The sequence below is a fragment of the Gadus morhua genome, chromosome 16, assembly GCF_902167405.1.
Source record: "Gadus morhua chromosome 16, gadMor3.0, whole genome shotgun sequence".
In the NCBI taxonomy this organism is placed as follows: domain Eukaryota; kingdom Metazoa; phylum Chordata; class Actinopteri; order Gadiformes; family Gadidae; genus Gadus; species Gadus morhua.
The window spans coordinates 26,674,592-26,690,229 of record NC_044063.1 but is presented as its reverse complement, the minus strand read 5'-3'; the positions used below and the strand labels follow the sequence as shown (position 1 = coordinate 26,690,229).

At 47.8% G+C, this 15,638-nt stretch overlaps 2 protein-coding genes across 4 annotated transcripts in view; both read right to left on the bottom strand.

Annotated features, from left to right (window-relative positions):
• LOC115560922 (uncharacterized) overlaps positions 1–15,388 on the bottom strand; it is a 47,717-nt gene extending 32,329 nt beyond the window's left edge. For 2 of the 3 annotated variants that reach the window (XM_030380594.1, XM_030380591.1), the window contains exon 1: positions 13,544–15,388. In XM_030380594.1, coding sequence (XP_030236454.1) covers positions 13,544–13,634 — 91 coding nt within the window. In that variant the 5' untranslated portion in view covers positions 13,635–15,388. Of the gene's footprint in view, positions 1–11,532; positions 11,983–13,543 lie in introns of those variants that run through there. The other variant, XM_030380593.1, reaches the window with a different exon arrangement.
• Positions 4,821–5,196, bottom strand: LOC115560939 (calmodulin-like). The gene has a single exon (XM_030380623.1). The coding sequence runs from the start codon at positions 5,124–5,126 to the stop codon at positions 4,836–4,838; it is 291 nt and encodes a 96-aa protein (XP_030236483.1). The 5' UTR covers positions 5,127–5,196; the 3' UTR covers positions 4,821–4,835.
• Positions 15,389–15,638: the final 250 nt, after the last annotated feature.

Here is a 15,638-nt window from a genome sequence, read left to right as displayed (position 1 = left end):
ACAGAGTCTCTGGTTACTAAGCAACCTCAACGTCTTGGCGGACTATATATCTGCTGATCAACACTACGAATGCTGGAAACACACCAGACACACCATGTGAAGTTATTTAACCCGATTATTGTTATTTATATCCGAGATTATTTAATCTAACCCGATCTAACTCTATCACCCAAACACGGCGGCGTTTGGGTTTCCTACCTCGGACTCCAGCGCAGCCATGTCCATGGCAGCCACGGCCGGCAACTTTCTTTATTCTGGGTGGAAAAAGTAACATAGTTACGCCATTAAATGCGTTTATGGAAACATTTCTAGCGAGAAATGTGCATTTTACTTTCATAATGTTCGCTCAGTGAACGTGAAGGATGTTTGGTTTGATAGTTATGACGAAGAGTGAACGCTCCGTTCACTTGCATGGACAGAGTCTCTGATTGCTAAGCAACCTCAACGTCTTGGCGGACTATTTCTCTGCTGATCAACACTACGAATGCTGGAAACACACCAGACACACCATGTGAAGTTATTTAACCCGATTATTGTTATTTATATCCGAGATTATTTAATCTAACCCGATCCAAGCTCTATCATCCACCCAAACACGGCGGCGTTTGGGTTTCCTTCCTCGGACTCCTAAATCCAGCGCAGCCACAGGCTGGGGGGGGGAAGTTTTGGGCGTACGCGCGTATCTGACCATTTTTGACACAAAATGGTCAAGCAACATTTTAGCTGCGTTACGCGCGTACATGGTACGCGAGGTACGCGCTTGGTGTGTTCGCACCTTAATGCCGACACAGGCAGCGCGGCGAGAGCGCCAAGACGGCATGTTCATGCCCAAGGCAGCCCTCGCACACCCCATGGCCGTCATACGGCAAGATGTAACCCGTGTTACATGTCTTGCAGATGCCGTTCGTCGTTGAGTCCATAATATCTATTTATTTACTTCAGTATGCTACAGGATCGTCCTGAAGAAAATGGGAGCAGACCGTCTGCCGGCGCCCCCCTATATCTGCGAACTGCGGACGTGATTGAGGCTCGCGGAATTGATTGAGGCCCACGCTGTTGGTGGCCGGTGTTATCCCAATGCTCACGCCTTGGGATAACCCAATAGCGATAGCCTTAAAAGGCGAAGCCTATATGACATAGAACAACCTTTTCCAGGCTTTGAAATGTATTTGCGCTGAGCAGACAGAATCTAGCCTCGGAGCACATGGCGGCTAGTTACCTCCATTTTGAACAACCTCATCAGCAATACAGTCAACCATCTTTCACACTGCAGAATTACACAAAGTGACCATTGTCGCCAAAATAACTAAGCAAAGGGAATTTAATTTCAAATTTCCACAATGGTAAGCATAAAACTAGCAAATAGTGATAGCTGTGCTCAAGAAAACGTAGGCTTAGCGGCGACGGTTAGCTGTGATGACTGCTAACTAACCTAGCGTTGATAGCTAATCAACTTCACACGTTCACTAAGAGAGATCATGGGACAGCACAACTAGAACTCTTAACGACAACGGAGCCACAATGCAATGGTTCGCTGATGTTGCCCTCTTGACCTAGGGGTAGCCAAGAGGGTATATTGGCACAAATCCTGTGGTCTATTGTTTAACAAACAAGAGACACGAAACAAAGCTTCCATTAGTCTTGCTCGCAGGATTTATTCTGCAACAGAACATTTATTAAAATCCTGACTTTGACTTTATGCTTATAACTTATAACATTGAAATGACACATGACAACTGAAATTAACCTTTGACTACAGAGATATGTTACTCCACGGTATGACAACATGAAATCAAACAATCAGTATAAACATATGAAAAATAAGTAAATGCCTATAGCTACTTAATGTGTATTTCTTGAATGTCGCTTACAATACAATACAAGAAATAGACAACACACACATAAATAGGAATAAAAACATGACGACCAATTATAAAAGGCACTTATACCAATGCCTCCAAAGGTATGACTGGTAGCGTACTGCGCTATAACTTGGGTTACACAGCAGCATTATGACTTCATTCTTTGAGTTATTCAGGCGACAGATAAATCTGTACATAAGCTTCCTCAATAAAGCTTGTAAGGTGTTAACTCCTGCATTCACAAATAGCTCACTTGCACTACTCCACCTAGGTCTTTTAAGTAAGATCCTAAAACAATCGTTGTAAGCAACCTGTAGTCTGTGCATACTTGATTTTTTTAACTTACCCCATAAGGGGGCAGTATACAGGGGAGTGCAATATGCTCTAAAGAGACATATTTTAACATGATCAGAACACATATGAAATCTTCTTGCCAACATGTTGGCTTGGGCATATAATGTATGACACTGTCTTAAAATGTCGTCATCGTCAGACATTTGATCTGTTATAAAGTGCCCGAGGTACTTGACTTTATAACAAACACAAAGCTCTTCCCAAGAAAGATAAAATTGTGGAAAGTGGAGGTCCTTATCTCCCTTCGCCCTACATATTATCACACTGCTCTTATTTGTATTGTATTGCACATCATGTTTGACACCATATTCTGTACACACATTTAACAACTGCTGAAATCCAGCACTATTTGGAGAGAGAATGGCCAAATCATCTGCATACATTAAATGGTTAATCACCGTGTTACCAATCATACAGCCCGTTCTACAATCGTTCAATTGGTCAGATAAATCGTTCATGTACAGCTTGAAGAGGGCCCCCCTTGTCGAACTCCATTAGCAACACTGAAAGGACCAGAGACACTGCTACCCCATCTGACTTGCATACTCTGGTTAGCATACCAGTATGCAAGTATTCTTATAATGCTAGCAGGTACACCCCTTTGATTTAATTTTGTGAACAGCTTCTGGTGATTCACTCCATCAAAGGCCTAACCCTGCGTTCACACCAAAAGATGCAAAAAGTTGACACGCGGCACGATCCCATTCAAAGTGAATGTAGAGACGCGTTGCTGCTTTGCTGCCGCAGCATTTGCTGCTGAGAAAACCGGCAGCAAAATTTGTTTTGCGGTGCGTCAAAATCTGATTTGCAGATTGCCCGTGCCCGCTGCCGGGCACGGGCGGCGGGCGCGTTTACGTATTTTGCGGCGCGTCAAATGCTGCTCGAGTTGAAATATTTCAACTTTTCGGCAGCAAACGCGTGATGACAGCCAATCAGCGTTCAACAGCGTTGCCACTGAGGCGTTGCCACTGAGTGACATGCCGTAACAGCCAATCAGTGTTACTCCCTTGGAGTGACCTAGAGTTCACTACCGTTACATTTATTTAGTAACTCGAAAAATCCCACAAATCATCATTCTGTAGTGTAGTTGTGTTCACAGTTAAACTAAACTATGAGTATGCTAAAGGGCTAGAAAACAACCCCAAACAAAACCCAGTTGGGTGCCAGGCAGCACCAGCCTTCCAGGCTCCGAATGGTCTCATGAACCCATAAACGACGGGCATTCCGACGTCTCTCCCTGTTACCAGGATGAGCCTTGCGGCGGTGGAAGGATTGGAGGCAGTGGTGGGATGTGAGCAAGGCCGTTGGCCTGAATTTATTCAGGTACAAAAAAATGGTCCGTATGGAGGCAAAAATGAATGAACAAAAACCGAAATCAATAATTCAAAATAACTCAACATCTAAACATTCAATAATCCAAAAACCGTCTTCCCCTCGGCACTAATGAAGCCCTTGGCTGGCCTAAGGGCCAGGTGTTGTCACCAGCTCACCTCAGACCCTTCTGCCCCACCTACATGATTTGGACCTGAATATATCCTACCCGGCCTGACCCATACCCCTCTTAATTCAATTAACCCTCCCCTACACATTTCCGATTTACCTATACCCACCCCTAGTTACCCACCTTACCCCAGACCTATTCGTCTAAAACCTATCCTTACCCTCTACTTCCCTGACACCTTAAATATTCCCCAAGTACCCCAACACACCCCTCTCCTCTCACACACTTGGTCTCGCCCGTCTGACGTCACCCCCACACTGCACAAATGTTCTTCCGGACTTCACGTCGGGTCCTCCCGCAGCCCCCGGCACCCGGAAGCCAGCGCAACCGTAACGTGAGTGTTTTTACGTTGTCCTTGTTTGTACCGTGTCCCCTGACCGGCTTCCTCATAACGTGTGTTTTTTGTGTGTTGCAGGTGGCGTCATGAATGTGTTTGAATGTTCTGTGTGTGTTAAATAAAAGGGTACTTGTAAATCCCGGTGTCAGTCCTGTTTTTATCCATTGCCTGCAGTAACGGGCAGCCGCACCGTTACATTACCCCCCTCCCGTACAGACGACTCCTGTCGTCCCAGGCAAGGAAAAGGCCCTTCCAAGCCGGGCTCCATGCTCACTCCTTCCCCCGCCACTTCCGGGATGCAGGAAAGGAAATCCGCCACTCTGTTCGTATCCCCCGGCCGGTAGGTCACGGTGAACCCGTATGGCTGGAGAGACAGGTACCACCTGGTGACCCGGGAGTTAGTGTCACGCCTCCTTTCCCTCTGAGGAGCCAGAGCTGCTACCGCTACCGCTAGCGTTTGCCGCTACCGCTACCTGCTTGCCGCTAGCGTTTGCCGCTACCGCTTGCTGCTACCGTTAACCGTTACCGCTACCGCTGCCGTTTACCGCTACCGCTACCGTTTCCGCAACCGCTACTGCAACCGCTACTGTTTACCGCTACCGCTACCGTTTCCGCAACCGCTACTGTTTACCGCTACCGTTTCCGCAACCGCTACTGTTTACCGCTAACCGCTACTATTTACCGCTACCGCTAACCGCTACTGTTTACCGCTACCGCCAACCGCTACCGCTGCCGTTCACCGCTTGCCGTTTACCGCTATCGCCGCCGCCACCGTTTACCGCTACCGTTTGCCGCTACCGCTCTTGTCAAACCCTCGGAAGGCCTCCCTGATCTCCTCCTCGCCGTCTGTTTCCTTCATCTTCCTCGCCCTCATGGTCAGGAACTCGATAGTGCCGTTGCCGTCCACCTCGTTGATCATGTCCTGCAGCTCGGCCTCCGTGGGGTTCTGGCCCAGAGAGTGCATCACGGTGCCCAGCTCCTTGGTGGTGATGGTGCCATCGCCGTCCTTATCGAAGAGGGAGAAGGCCTCCTTGAACTCAGCAATCTGCTCTTCTGTTAGTTGGTCAGCCATGTCTGTTTGCGCAGGTAGTGCTCTTCCAGCCGGTTCCTCTTCCTGCTGGTGACGTGCATCGCCCTCTTTGGCCGGCTTGGCTCTTGGTCCCATCTTCCCCACTGCCCCCTGTTGAGGCGCTCCGGTTTCTTCTGACACCAATTGTTACCAGGATGAGCCTTGCGGCGGTGGAAGGATTGGAGGCAGTGGTGGGATGTGAGCAAGGCCGTTGGCCTGAATTTATTCAGGTACAAAAAAATGGTCCGTATGGAGGCAAAAATGAATGAACAAAAACCGAAATCCTCATCCTCATCGTCATCCGCTTATCCGGGGTCGGGTCGCGGGGGGAGCAGCTCAAGCAGGGGGCCCCAGACTTCCCTTTCCCGGGCCACATTGACCAGCTCTGACGGGGGGATCCCGAGGCGTTCCCAGGCCAGTGTTGAGATATAATCTCTCCACCTAGTCCTGCGTCTTCCCCGAGGTCTCCTCCCCACTGGACGTGCCTGAAACACCTCCCAAGGAAGGCGCCCAGTGGGCATCCTTACCAGATGCCCGAACCACCTCAACTGACTCCTTTCTAAGTAAAGGAGCAGCGGCTCTAATCCGAGTTCCTCACGGATGGCTGAGCTTCTCACCCTATCCCTAAGGGAGACGCCAGCCACCCTTCTGAGAAAACTCATCTCGGCCGCTTGTACCCGCGATCTCGTCCTTTCGGTCATCACCCAGCCCTCATGACCATAGGTGAGGATAGGAACGAAGATCGACCGGTAGATCGAGAGCTTTGCCTTGCGGCTCAGCTCTCTTTTCGTTACAACGGTGCAGTAAAGCGAACGCAATACCGCCCCCGCTGCTCCGACTCTCCGGCCAATCTCACGCTCCATAGTACCCTCACTCGCGAACAAGACCCCGAGGTACTTGAACTCCTTCACTTGGGCTAAGGACTCATTTCCTACCCGGAGTAAGCAATCCACCGGTTTCCTGCTAAGAGTCATGGCCTCAGATTTAGCGGTGCTGATCCTCATCCCAGCCGCTTCACACTCGGCCGCCAGCCGATCCAGTGAGTGCTGAAGGTCACAGGCCGATGATCCAATGAGGACCACATCATCTGCAAAAAGCAGTGATGAGATCCTCAGACCACCGAACTGCAACCCCTCCCCACCACGACTACGCCTCGATATCCTGTCCATGTATATCACAAACAGGATTGGTGACAAGGCGCAGCCCTGGCGGAGACCAGCACCCACTGAGAACGAAACTGACTGGCTGCCGAGAACACGAACACAGCTCTCGCTTTGGGAGTACAAAGATTGGATGGCCCTGAGGATAGACCCCCTTACCCCATACTCCCGCAGCACCTCCCACAGTTTCTCCCGGGGGACCCGGTCATACGCCTTCTCCAGATCCACAAAACACATGTAGACCGGATGGGCATACTCCCAGGCCCCCTCCAGGATCCTTGCGAGAGTGAAGAGCTGGTCCGTAGTTCCACGTCCGGGGCGAAAACCGCATTGTTCCTCTTCAATCTGAGGTTCGACGATCGGCCGAACCCTCCTTTCCAGCACCTTGGAGTAGACTTTACCAGGGAGGCTGAGAAGTGTGATACCCCGGTAATTGGCACACACTCTCTGGTCCCCCTTTTTGAACAGGGGAACCACCACCCCGGTTTGCCATTCCTTTGGCACTGTACCCGACTCCCACACGATGTTGAATAGGCGTGTCAACCATGACAGCCCCTCAACACCCAGAGCCTTTAGCATTTCTGGCTGGATCTCATCAATCCCTGGGGCTTTGCCACTGCGGAGATGTTTGACTACCTCAGTGACCTCCACCAGGGAAATTGACGACGAAACACCATCAACCTCGAGCTTTGCCTCCAACGTGTTATTCGGATTCAGGAGTTCCTCAAAGTGTTCCTTCCAACGTCCGACGACCTCCTCAGTTGAGGTCAACAGAGTCCCATCCTTACTGTACACAGCTTGGATGGTTCCCCGTTTCCCCCTCCTGAGGTGCCGGATAGTCTTCCAGAAACACTTTGGTGCCGACCGAAAGTCCTTCTCCATGGCCTCTCCGAACTTCTCCCACACCCGCTGCTTAGCCTCCGACACGGCAGCCGCTGCAGCCCTTCGAGCCTGTCGGTACCTTGCAACCGAGTCAGGAGTCCTCCAGGATATCATATCCCGGAAGGCCTCCTTCTTCAGTCGGACGGCTTCCCTGACCACCGGTGTCCACCACGGTGTCCGAGGGTTACCGCCCCTTGAGGAGCCTAAGACCCTGAGGCCACAGCTAGCCACCGCAGCTTCAGCAATGGAGGCTTTGAACACCGCCCACTCCGGCTCAATGCCCCCAACCTCCACAGGAATGCCAGAAAAGCTCCGCCGGAGGTGTGAGTTGAAGATACCTAGGACGGGGGCCTCCTCCAGACGTTCCCAGTTCACCCGCACTACTCGTTTGGGCTTACCAGGTCTAGCCGGAAATTTCCCCCATTCCCTGATCCAACTCACAACCAGATGGTGGTCGGTTGACAGTTCCGCCCCTTTCTTTACCCGAGTGTCCAAAACATGCGGCCTCAGATCAGATGACACGATCACGAAATCGATCATCGATCTTCGGCCTAGGGTACTCTGGTACCAGGTACACTTATGAGCACCCTTATGTTCGAACATGGTGTTTGTTATGGATAATCCATGACTAGCACAGAAGTCCAATAACAAACGACCGCTCGGGTTTAGATCAGGGAGGCCGTTCCTCCCCACCACGCTTCTCCAGGTGTCTCCATCGTTGCCCACGTGGGCATTGAAGTCTCCCAGCAGAACTACGGAGTCCCCTACTGGAGCCCCATACAGAACTCCATTCAGGGTCTCCAAGAAGGCCGAGTACTCTGAGCTGCTGTTTGGTGCATACGCACAAACAACAGTCAGAGTTTTCCCCCCTACAACCCTTAGGCGCAGGGAGGCGACCCTCTCGTCTACCGGGGTAAACTCCAACACCGCGGCGCTCAGCCGGGGATTTATGAGTATCCCCACACCTGCCCGGCGCCTCACGCCCTCGCCAACTCCGGAGAAGAATAGAGTCCAACCCTTATCCAGGAGTACGGTACCAGACCTGAGACTGTGCTTGGAGGTAAGCCCCACCAGATCTAACTGGTAGCGCTCCACCTCCCTCACAAGCTCCGGTTCCTTTCCCCACAGCGAGGTGACGTTCCACGTCCCAAGAGCCAGCTTCTGCCGCCCGGGTCTGGTCCGTCGAGACCCCTGACCTTCGCTGCCACCCATGTGGCTGCGCACCCGACCCCAACGGGTCTTCCCACAGGTGGTGGGCCCATGGGATGAAGAGAGGGGGGGTGCCACGTAGTTTGTTCGGGCTGTGCCCGACCGGGCTCCGTGGCAAACCCGGCCACCAGGCGCTCGCCATCGAGCCCTCTGTCTGGGCCTGGCTCCAGACGGGGGCCCCGGGCTTCCTCCGGGCCGGGTCACATCTCCTCTTTTACCGTTATTCATTGGAGTTTTTTGAACCATTCTTAGTCTGGCCCCTCACCTGAGACCACTCTGCCATGAGAGACCCTACCAGGAGCACAAGGCTCCAGACAACACAGCTCTCAGGTTCACAGGGACACGCAAACCTCTCCACCACGATAAGGTGACGGTTCCCGGAGAGGCAAAAACCGTACAGGTTTTTGCCTCTCCGGGCCAATGAGGGTCCTCCGGGCAAAAACCGAAATCAATAATTCAAAATAACTCAACATCTAAACATTCAATAATCCAAAAACCGTCTTCCCCTCGGCACTAATGAAGCCCTTGGCTGGCCTAAGGGCCAGGTGTTGTCACCAGCTCACCTCAGACCCTTCTGCCCCACCTACATGATTTGGACCTGAATATATCCTACCCGGCCTGACCCATACCCCTCTTAATTCAATTAACCCTCCCCTACACATTTCCGATTTACCTATACCCACCCCTAGTTACCCACCTTACCCAAGACCTATTCGTCTAAAACCTATCCTTACCCTCTACTTCCCTGACACCTTAAATATTCCCCAAGTACCCCAACACACCCCTCTCCTCTCACACACTTGGTCTCGCCCGTCTGACGTCACCCCCACACTGCAGAAATGTTCTTCCGGACTTCAAGTCGGGTCCTCCCGCAGCCCCCGGCACCCGGAAGCCAGTGTTTTTACGCTGTCCTTGTTTGTACCGTGTCCCCTGACCGGCTTCCTCATAACGTGTGTTTTTTGTGTGTTGCAGGTGGCGTCATGAATGTGTTTGAATGTTCTGTGTGTGTTAAATAAAAGGGTACTTGTAAATCCCGGTGTCAGTCCTGTTTTTATCCATTGCCTGCAGTAACGGGCAGCCGCACCGTTACACTCCCTCTTCCACAACAGGGAAAGACATGCAATGCTCGTAATGTCGGCCATGGTTGTGAATGACTTCGGAAGCACCGCGGGCAAAACTTGCCGTGCCGCGAAACTTCCCGCGCTGCAAAACTGCGGCGCAGCAAAACTTTTGCTGCGCGTCAAAACCTTTGCTGCGCCGCAAAACATTTGCTGCGCTGCAAAACTTGATTTGCCGCGCCGCAAAACCTCGGCGTCAACGCGTTCGGGCAGCAAATGCATCTTTTGGTGTGAACGCAGGGCAAGAGGCATCAATAACACCAATTAAAACAGAGGAATGTTGCCCTCTATACATTTCTACTATTTCTTTCAAACTATAAATACACAACTCAGTGCCATGCTTCGGTTGGAAACCAAACTGTCTCTGGTATTAATATAATTACCCAATCGATCTAAAAGAATACTCTCCAGAACTTTGGAAATCACACTTGCCAGTGCAAATTGGCCTATAATTGTCCATGCTCCCAATCTTGCCTGCTTTGTTCTTAATGACAGGCACAAGAGTTACGGCCAACATAGAGTCGGGCAACAGCCCATGCGTCATAAAGCCAGTGAAACATATGGCAAGTAGAGCGGCCACTTCGGGCTAGCAAACCCAAGGTGCTCTGCAGTGATCTGATCTGAGCCACTTGCTTTATTCACAGATAATTTTGTGATAGCTTCAAAAACCTCATGTGTTGTGATTCCTACTGCATCCCTATTGTAAATATTGCCAACTGTATAAGGGTCACTTTTTACACAATTAAATAATGCAGAGTAATTCTGCTTCCACAAATCAGCGATTTTATCAGCTCCAGAGACTCCCTCTACTGTGCTAGGCAACAATGTATTGCTCCTGTTAAGAGTTAGGGTTAGGGTTATCCTCATTTGTGAGCTTGGCCCAATCCAGTTTGGCCTTACAGGCCTGTTTACCCTCCTGAGACATCTCAGGGAGACTCTCACAATCTAGTGACATAACAAAAGGAATATGATCAGACATGGACGCCTCATACACAATCTTAATAGATCTTATAATTTCATGGGCATCAGCAGTGCTAATGCAATGGTCAAGCCATGATGTTGTGTGTCAAGCCATGATGTTGTGTGCCAAGCCTCGCTTATATAAGAATAGCTATCAGCAGGTAAAAACATTTGGCTGGATACAATTAAATTGTTATCGTCACAGAACTGTAGCATATGCTTAGCAAACAAGGAACGTTTGTCTGTAAGGTCAGCATTCATATCACCCACTACAAGGACGCTTGTGGAATGATTATCAGAAATATTTTTTTTTAAAAGCAAGCCTATTCAGATATTCATCTTCATTTTGTTGCGACTCATATGGTGTGTATACATTTAGAATACTGAACTCCTTGTTATTTATTTGTATGCGCACTGCAATACACCAGTCAACAATACACCTGTCAACTTCAAGCCTGATGACATTAATGATGAGTCCAGCTTTTTGTGCCAGAGGATAGCCACGCCCCCTGCTATCCTCCCTCTCACTATTCCCAAGGATAGCTCCGTTGTGGACTCGCCAGCCCTGTGGAAATTGTCATTGTGTTGTGAAAACAGTTCAACTTTCCCAAATCCTGCTTTGGTAGAAAAGTTTCTTGCAAACATAAAATGTCACAATGTTGCAGCAAATTGTCCACTACTATACGTCGGCTCCTATCACCTTCGCTGTTACCCAGGCGCAGCCCGCGACAGTTATATGATCCAACTTGCATAAAGTTTGCTTACAGTTTAGCTGAGCATTGCATCCGTAGACCCATTCGGTACAATTGCACCAGAAACCGACCTAGCTGCGCCAGCACCTATCACTCCCACTTTACGAGGTTCATAATATCACCTCACAAGCGAGCCTTCAGGCCAAAGTTCTGGGTTGTACATCTCCGCAACTTCATCGCACTCAGCACACACTTTAAACAAGCTATATCTATTGCCTGCAGTGACAATACGCTGACAATTAACGTTGCGGCCAAATTGTTCAGTAAGATATATACTCAGTGTCTCAGCATCTAGGTCTGGGGAGAATTTGGTGGCGAAAACACTTACCAATTTCGTACGCACCACTTTTATATCCTTTTGCGCAGCAGTGCCAACAATAGGCTTGGGCATCCTCCGTTCAGTTTTTCCAGCACGCTGTTTTAATAAGACTGACTGGCCCTCGGGATTATTCCTCCGACCTCGGCCCTGTTTCACGACTTGACTCCATCTTGGCGAGTTCGGTGCCGTTTTTCCAGGACTCACACAGGTAGTCACGATTATTGCTGCAGCAACAGGTTCAACACAGGTGGGTTCACCTGCAACAGAGGTGCCGGGTGCGCTCGCAACATGCGCTGCGCCATTCACCGGGCATCGTGCGGAGAACTTCCACCGCCGATTGCAGGGCCATCCGATACAATCAGTCTTTTGCCACCACCCGGCTTCAATCGGCCCTCCAAGGCAGCAACTCTGTTGTCCATTGTTACAGCCATAGTACGCAGTTCCTCGCTGATTTCTGCCTGAACTTCCACTGTGTCTTAGTGCGCAAACCTCGCTGTGCAGACGCTCCATTCTGCTCAGCAGGTTAGACACATCCAGGTTGCTAAACGTCACAGGTGGCAGCTCGTCCAGGTAGTGAGAGACAAAACGGGGGATGTCTTCTCCGCACTCATTCAGCACTTTTAAGCACTTTTTAATATTGTTTGCATCCTTCTGGTTGCCTTTGAATGCCACACACCTTTGCTTCGTCTCCGGACAGAGTTCAAACAACGCCTTTTTGGAAGTCTCAATCCATTCTGAGTGAAATGTGTTTGAGGCAACAAGAACTAGTTCATCCTGGGTCATCGTTTTAATTTTAACCGCTAGGAAGTTTAAGAATTCATCCTCCACAATTACTTGGCCATCATCAGTTTTGTAAATTGTAGGCTTTAATCGAGGCCGGTGATTGAAACCAGGAGCTACTGCGCCACGAGACACACCATCCGCCATCTTAGATCTTCCTATTCAAAAATATTTAAAAAGGTAGGAACTCCATTTAATACAATACAAAAACCCTTGATATAATATATTAAACTCTTTCATTTTACGGAACGTTTAGCACATACCACAAACCCAAGTTTTGGATAAACTAACCAGCGGCTAAACCATGCCGAGGTGAAACGAGAGTTACGTATGTAACTACGGTTCTATGAATTCTGGATGACCGCCAGAGGCAGTGCTTAACACTGGATGTTAAGCACTGCCTCTGGCGGTCAGTAAGAATGAAATAGAACTTGCGTTCACTTCATGAACCCAATGTCAGCGCAACGCCCGCAAGAACGACTAGCACCACTAGCCCAATAACATTAGCATGTAACATCATGGTCACGATCACGATCACACAACATTCACAAAACCCATTTCTCTTCTTCTGACCATATTACACTCATGAGCCTACTCTACAAAGTATAATGTGTTTTATTTAAGAGGTTTTAACCCACCTATTGTTTAACAAACAAGAGACACGAAACAAAGCTTCCATTAGTCTTGCTCGCAGGATTTATTCTGCGGTAACGTGTCCCTGTGGAGTTAATGATCCCCTGGGCGCCATGCGCCATCTAGTGGCTCGATGAGTCATTCTAGCGAAAGCCGCCATTATGAAATTTTATTAGATTATTATAGTCAAAAACAAAAGAAAATAATGGGTTGTCTGCTTTTATCTTTTTACTAATGCCCCAAATATATTTATATTTTTAACCCTTTACACACCATAAGGAAGTTAGGGGGTTTTCTAACCCATTACACTGATAATCAATTGTCTGACATAACGTGATTAAAATATCAAGTAAATAATTATTTTCACATTTTGTGGCATGTTTAAATCAATAAATGATCATACTGTAGTTGCTATTGGAACTTTCCTTACCTTGCTAGCGTTCGCGATTAGCTTACGTAGCTAGCTAGCGTTGTCACTACAAATGTGATGTATTATGCAGTTTAGACCTCTCACGCTAAATCACAGAGCCCCACTGTATTTCCATGAGGCTAAATAAACAACAGATGGAAAACAATGACATTATTTTAAATTATTACGGACACTCACCTTTCTTTTGGGGGTTCTTCAAAATGGCGCTGACTTCAAGGGCAGATTCTTGAGGTCTGGCTGCGTTGTTACAAAAAATGGGGTGGAGCATTCTTTACACTAATGTTTTTAGCTCTGGATTTTAACATAGGCTTCAGTGCAAATTTAACTTTATCTGTAGAGGAATCTACTGTACCTGTAGAGGAATCTATACTATAAGTGCAAGTTGAAGTTAACAATGTGATTTCAACACAAATTTTACGGGCTCATTATTTTCTATCGAAGCAGTGGCTTTCTCTTTATTGACGCAGGAAGAGCCACTTTGGAGGTCTCCTCTGCTTTTGACTCCTGAGCGTTGCCAACAGTGTCATTGCCGTCCCTGTCATCATCTACCACAGAATAAATACGTGTTAAGACCTAACATGGGTTATATGTTATACTTGAATAGCATTAAGTACTCTCATGTATTACCATCAGCCAACCTCAAACCATCGCAAGAGAGCAAGCAATAAGTCATGTGTACCAATGAATTGATCCTAAACCTTATAACAATGGTGACATCTTACTAGAGGATGTTACATTCACATCCTCGTCTGTTCTAAAACCAACATAAAATCCATTTTGCTCCACATTGAATATTGGCCGAATGGCCGTCCTCCGATGAAACGGTTGATCGTTTCAAAGAATGGAAAATTGGTTGGAGCCGCACCTCTCCTGTCAACTGCTTGTTGGGCCTTGTTTTAAAATGCCTTCAATACCTTTCAACGGTTGTTAATCTCCTAAATTGAGCGACTATAGACCGCATCTGTAAACTAAGAAAGATGTGAATCAGACAAAAGCGGTCAAGTTCGGTGTGCAGAAAAATACATACGGAGTGGACCAATTGTGAACTACTGCAGCTGCTCAAAGTTAAACCCCAAACTAATCGGAATAAGTGTATACGTACATGTCGATTATAGCGGACTACACCACCTCTTCTATTCCACATAGAATTCGATTCCGAACAGATAATTCCAATATGTGACAATTTTTTGGTAACATTTTATTTGAAGGCATCTACATAAGAGTGACATGTCACTGTCATACCTATGACATGAAACAGTCATGAACATGTCATAAACTGTATAAACATGTGATTAATCTTTTTGACTGTCATTAATGTCATTCGGTTTTTGTTGCAAGTTGAGATTCTTTGGGTTGTCTTGATTATGACAAGTTGACATTAATCAAAGGGACATTACCAGAAGTTGTCTTGGTCATGACAAGTTGACATTCAATTTGTGTGGAATGTGTAACAGTGGACTCGTACACCATCACATAATAAGGGAGTCAAAACAGAATTCAATTTTAAATCAAAAAGTTAATTTATTTGAAATAATACAACAATGCAAAAATAATGGCTAGGGACAATTGGTTTACCTGCAATGATATTTGGGGAAAGAATAAGATAAAGCAAAGTACAAATGAGAACAAGTAAAGCAGCAGCATGCCTGCGTCAACCGAAAAGGGTTCCCCCTGAAGTATAGTGAAAACCTGCTTACATGACAACTCGCCACTCGGGTGTGGTCAATTAAGTCATTATGACCCTTGTAGTGGCAGCTATGAGCCAAAAGGGGGTGCAGGAGGTTGTCACAGATGTCTTTATAATTAGGGATCCGAGCAGCGAAGCTGCTTGGTCCCCTATTGTTTCTGTACCGTTCATATTTCCCCCAAATTCTGTAAAAATCATACTGCCTATACCAGCCTATACCGCAAGTCGAAAACTATTGACATTTTCAGGTATGGTTACCAATGACCCCCACTACCCATAAACCCAAATTTGTGGTACTGCACCCAAAGTAGGGTTGGGCGATATATCGATATTTAAAATATATCGACATTTTTTCAAACGCGATATGAAACGAGACCATATCGTCAATATCGATATAATTTAAATCGTTCACTATTCATTGGGTATTTTAAGTGCACTATATTGTGCATGAAATTAACCACTGAGAATTCGAACACCACTACAAAATGGCGAGCACCCTATATAGTGCACTATATCCGTGATAGGGAACACAGCTAAGGAGTCCACCTGCACAAGCAGCTCCGAGGAGCCTGTTTGCAAGCGAAA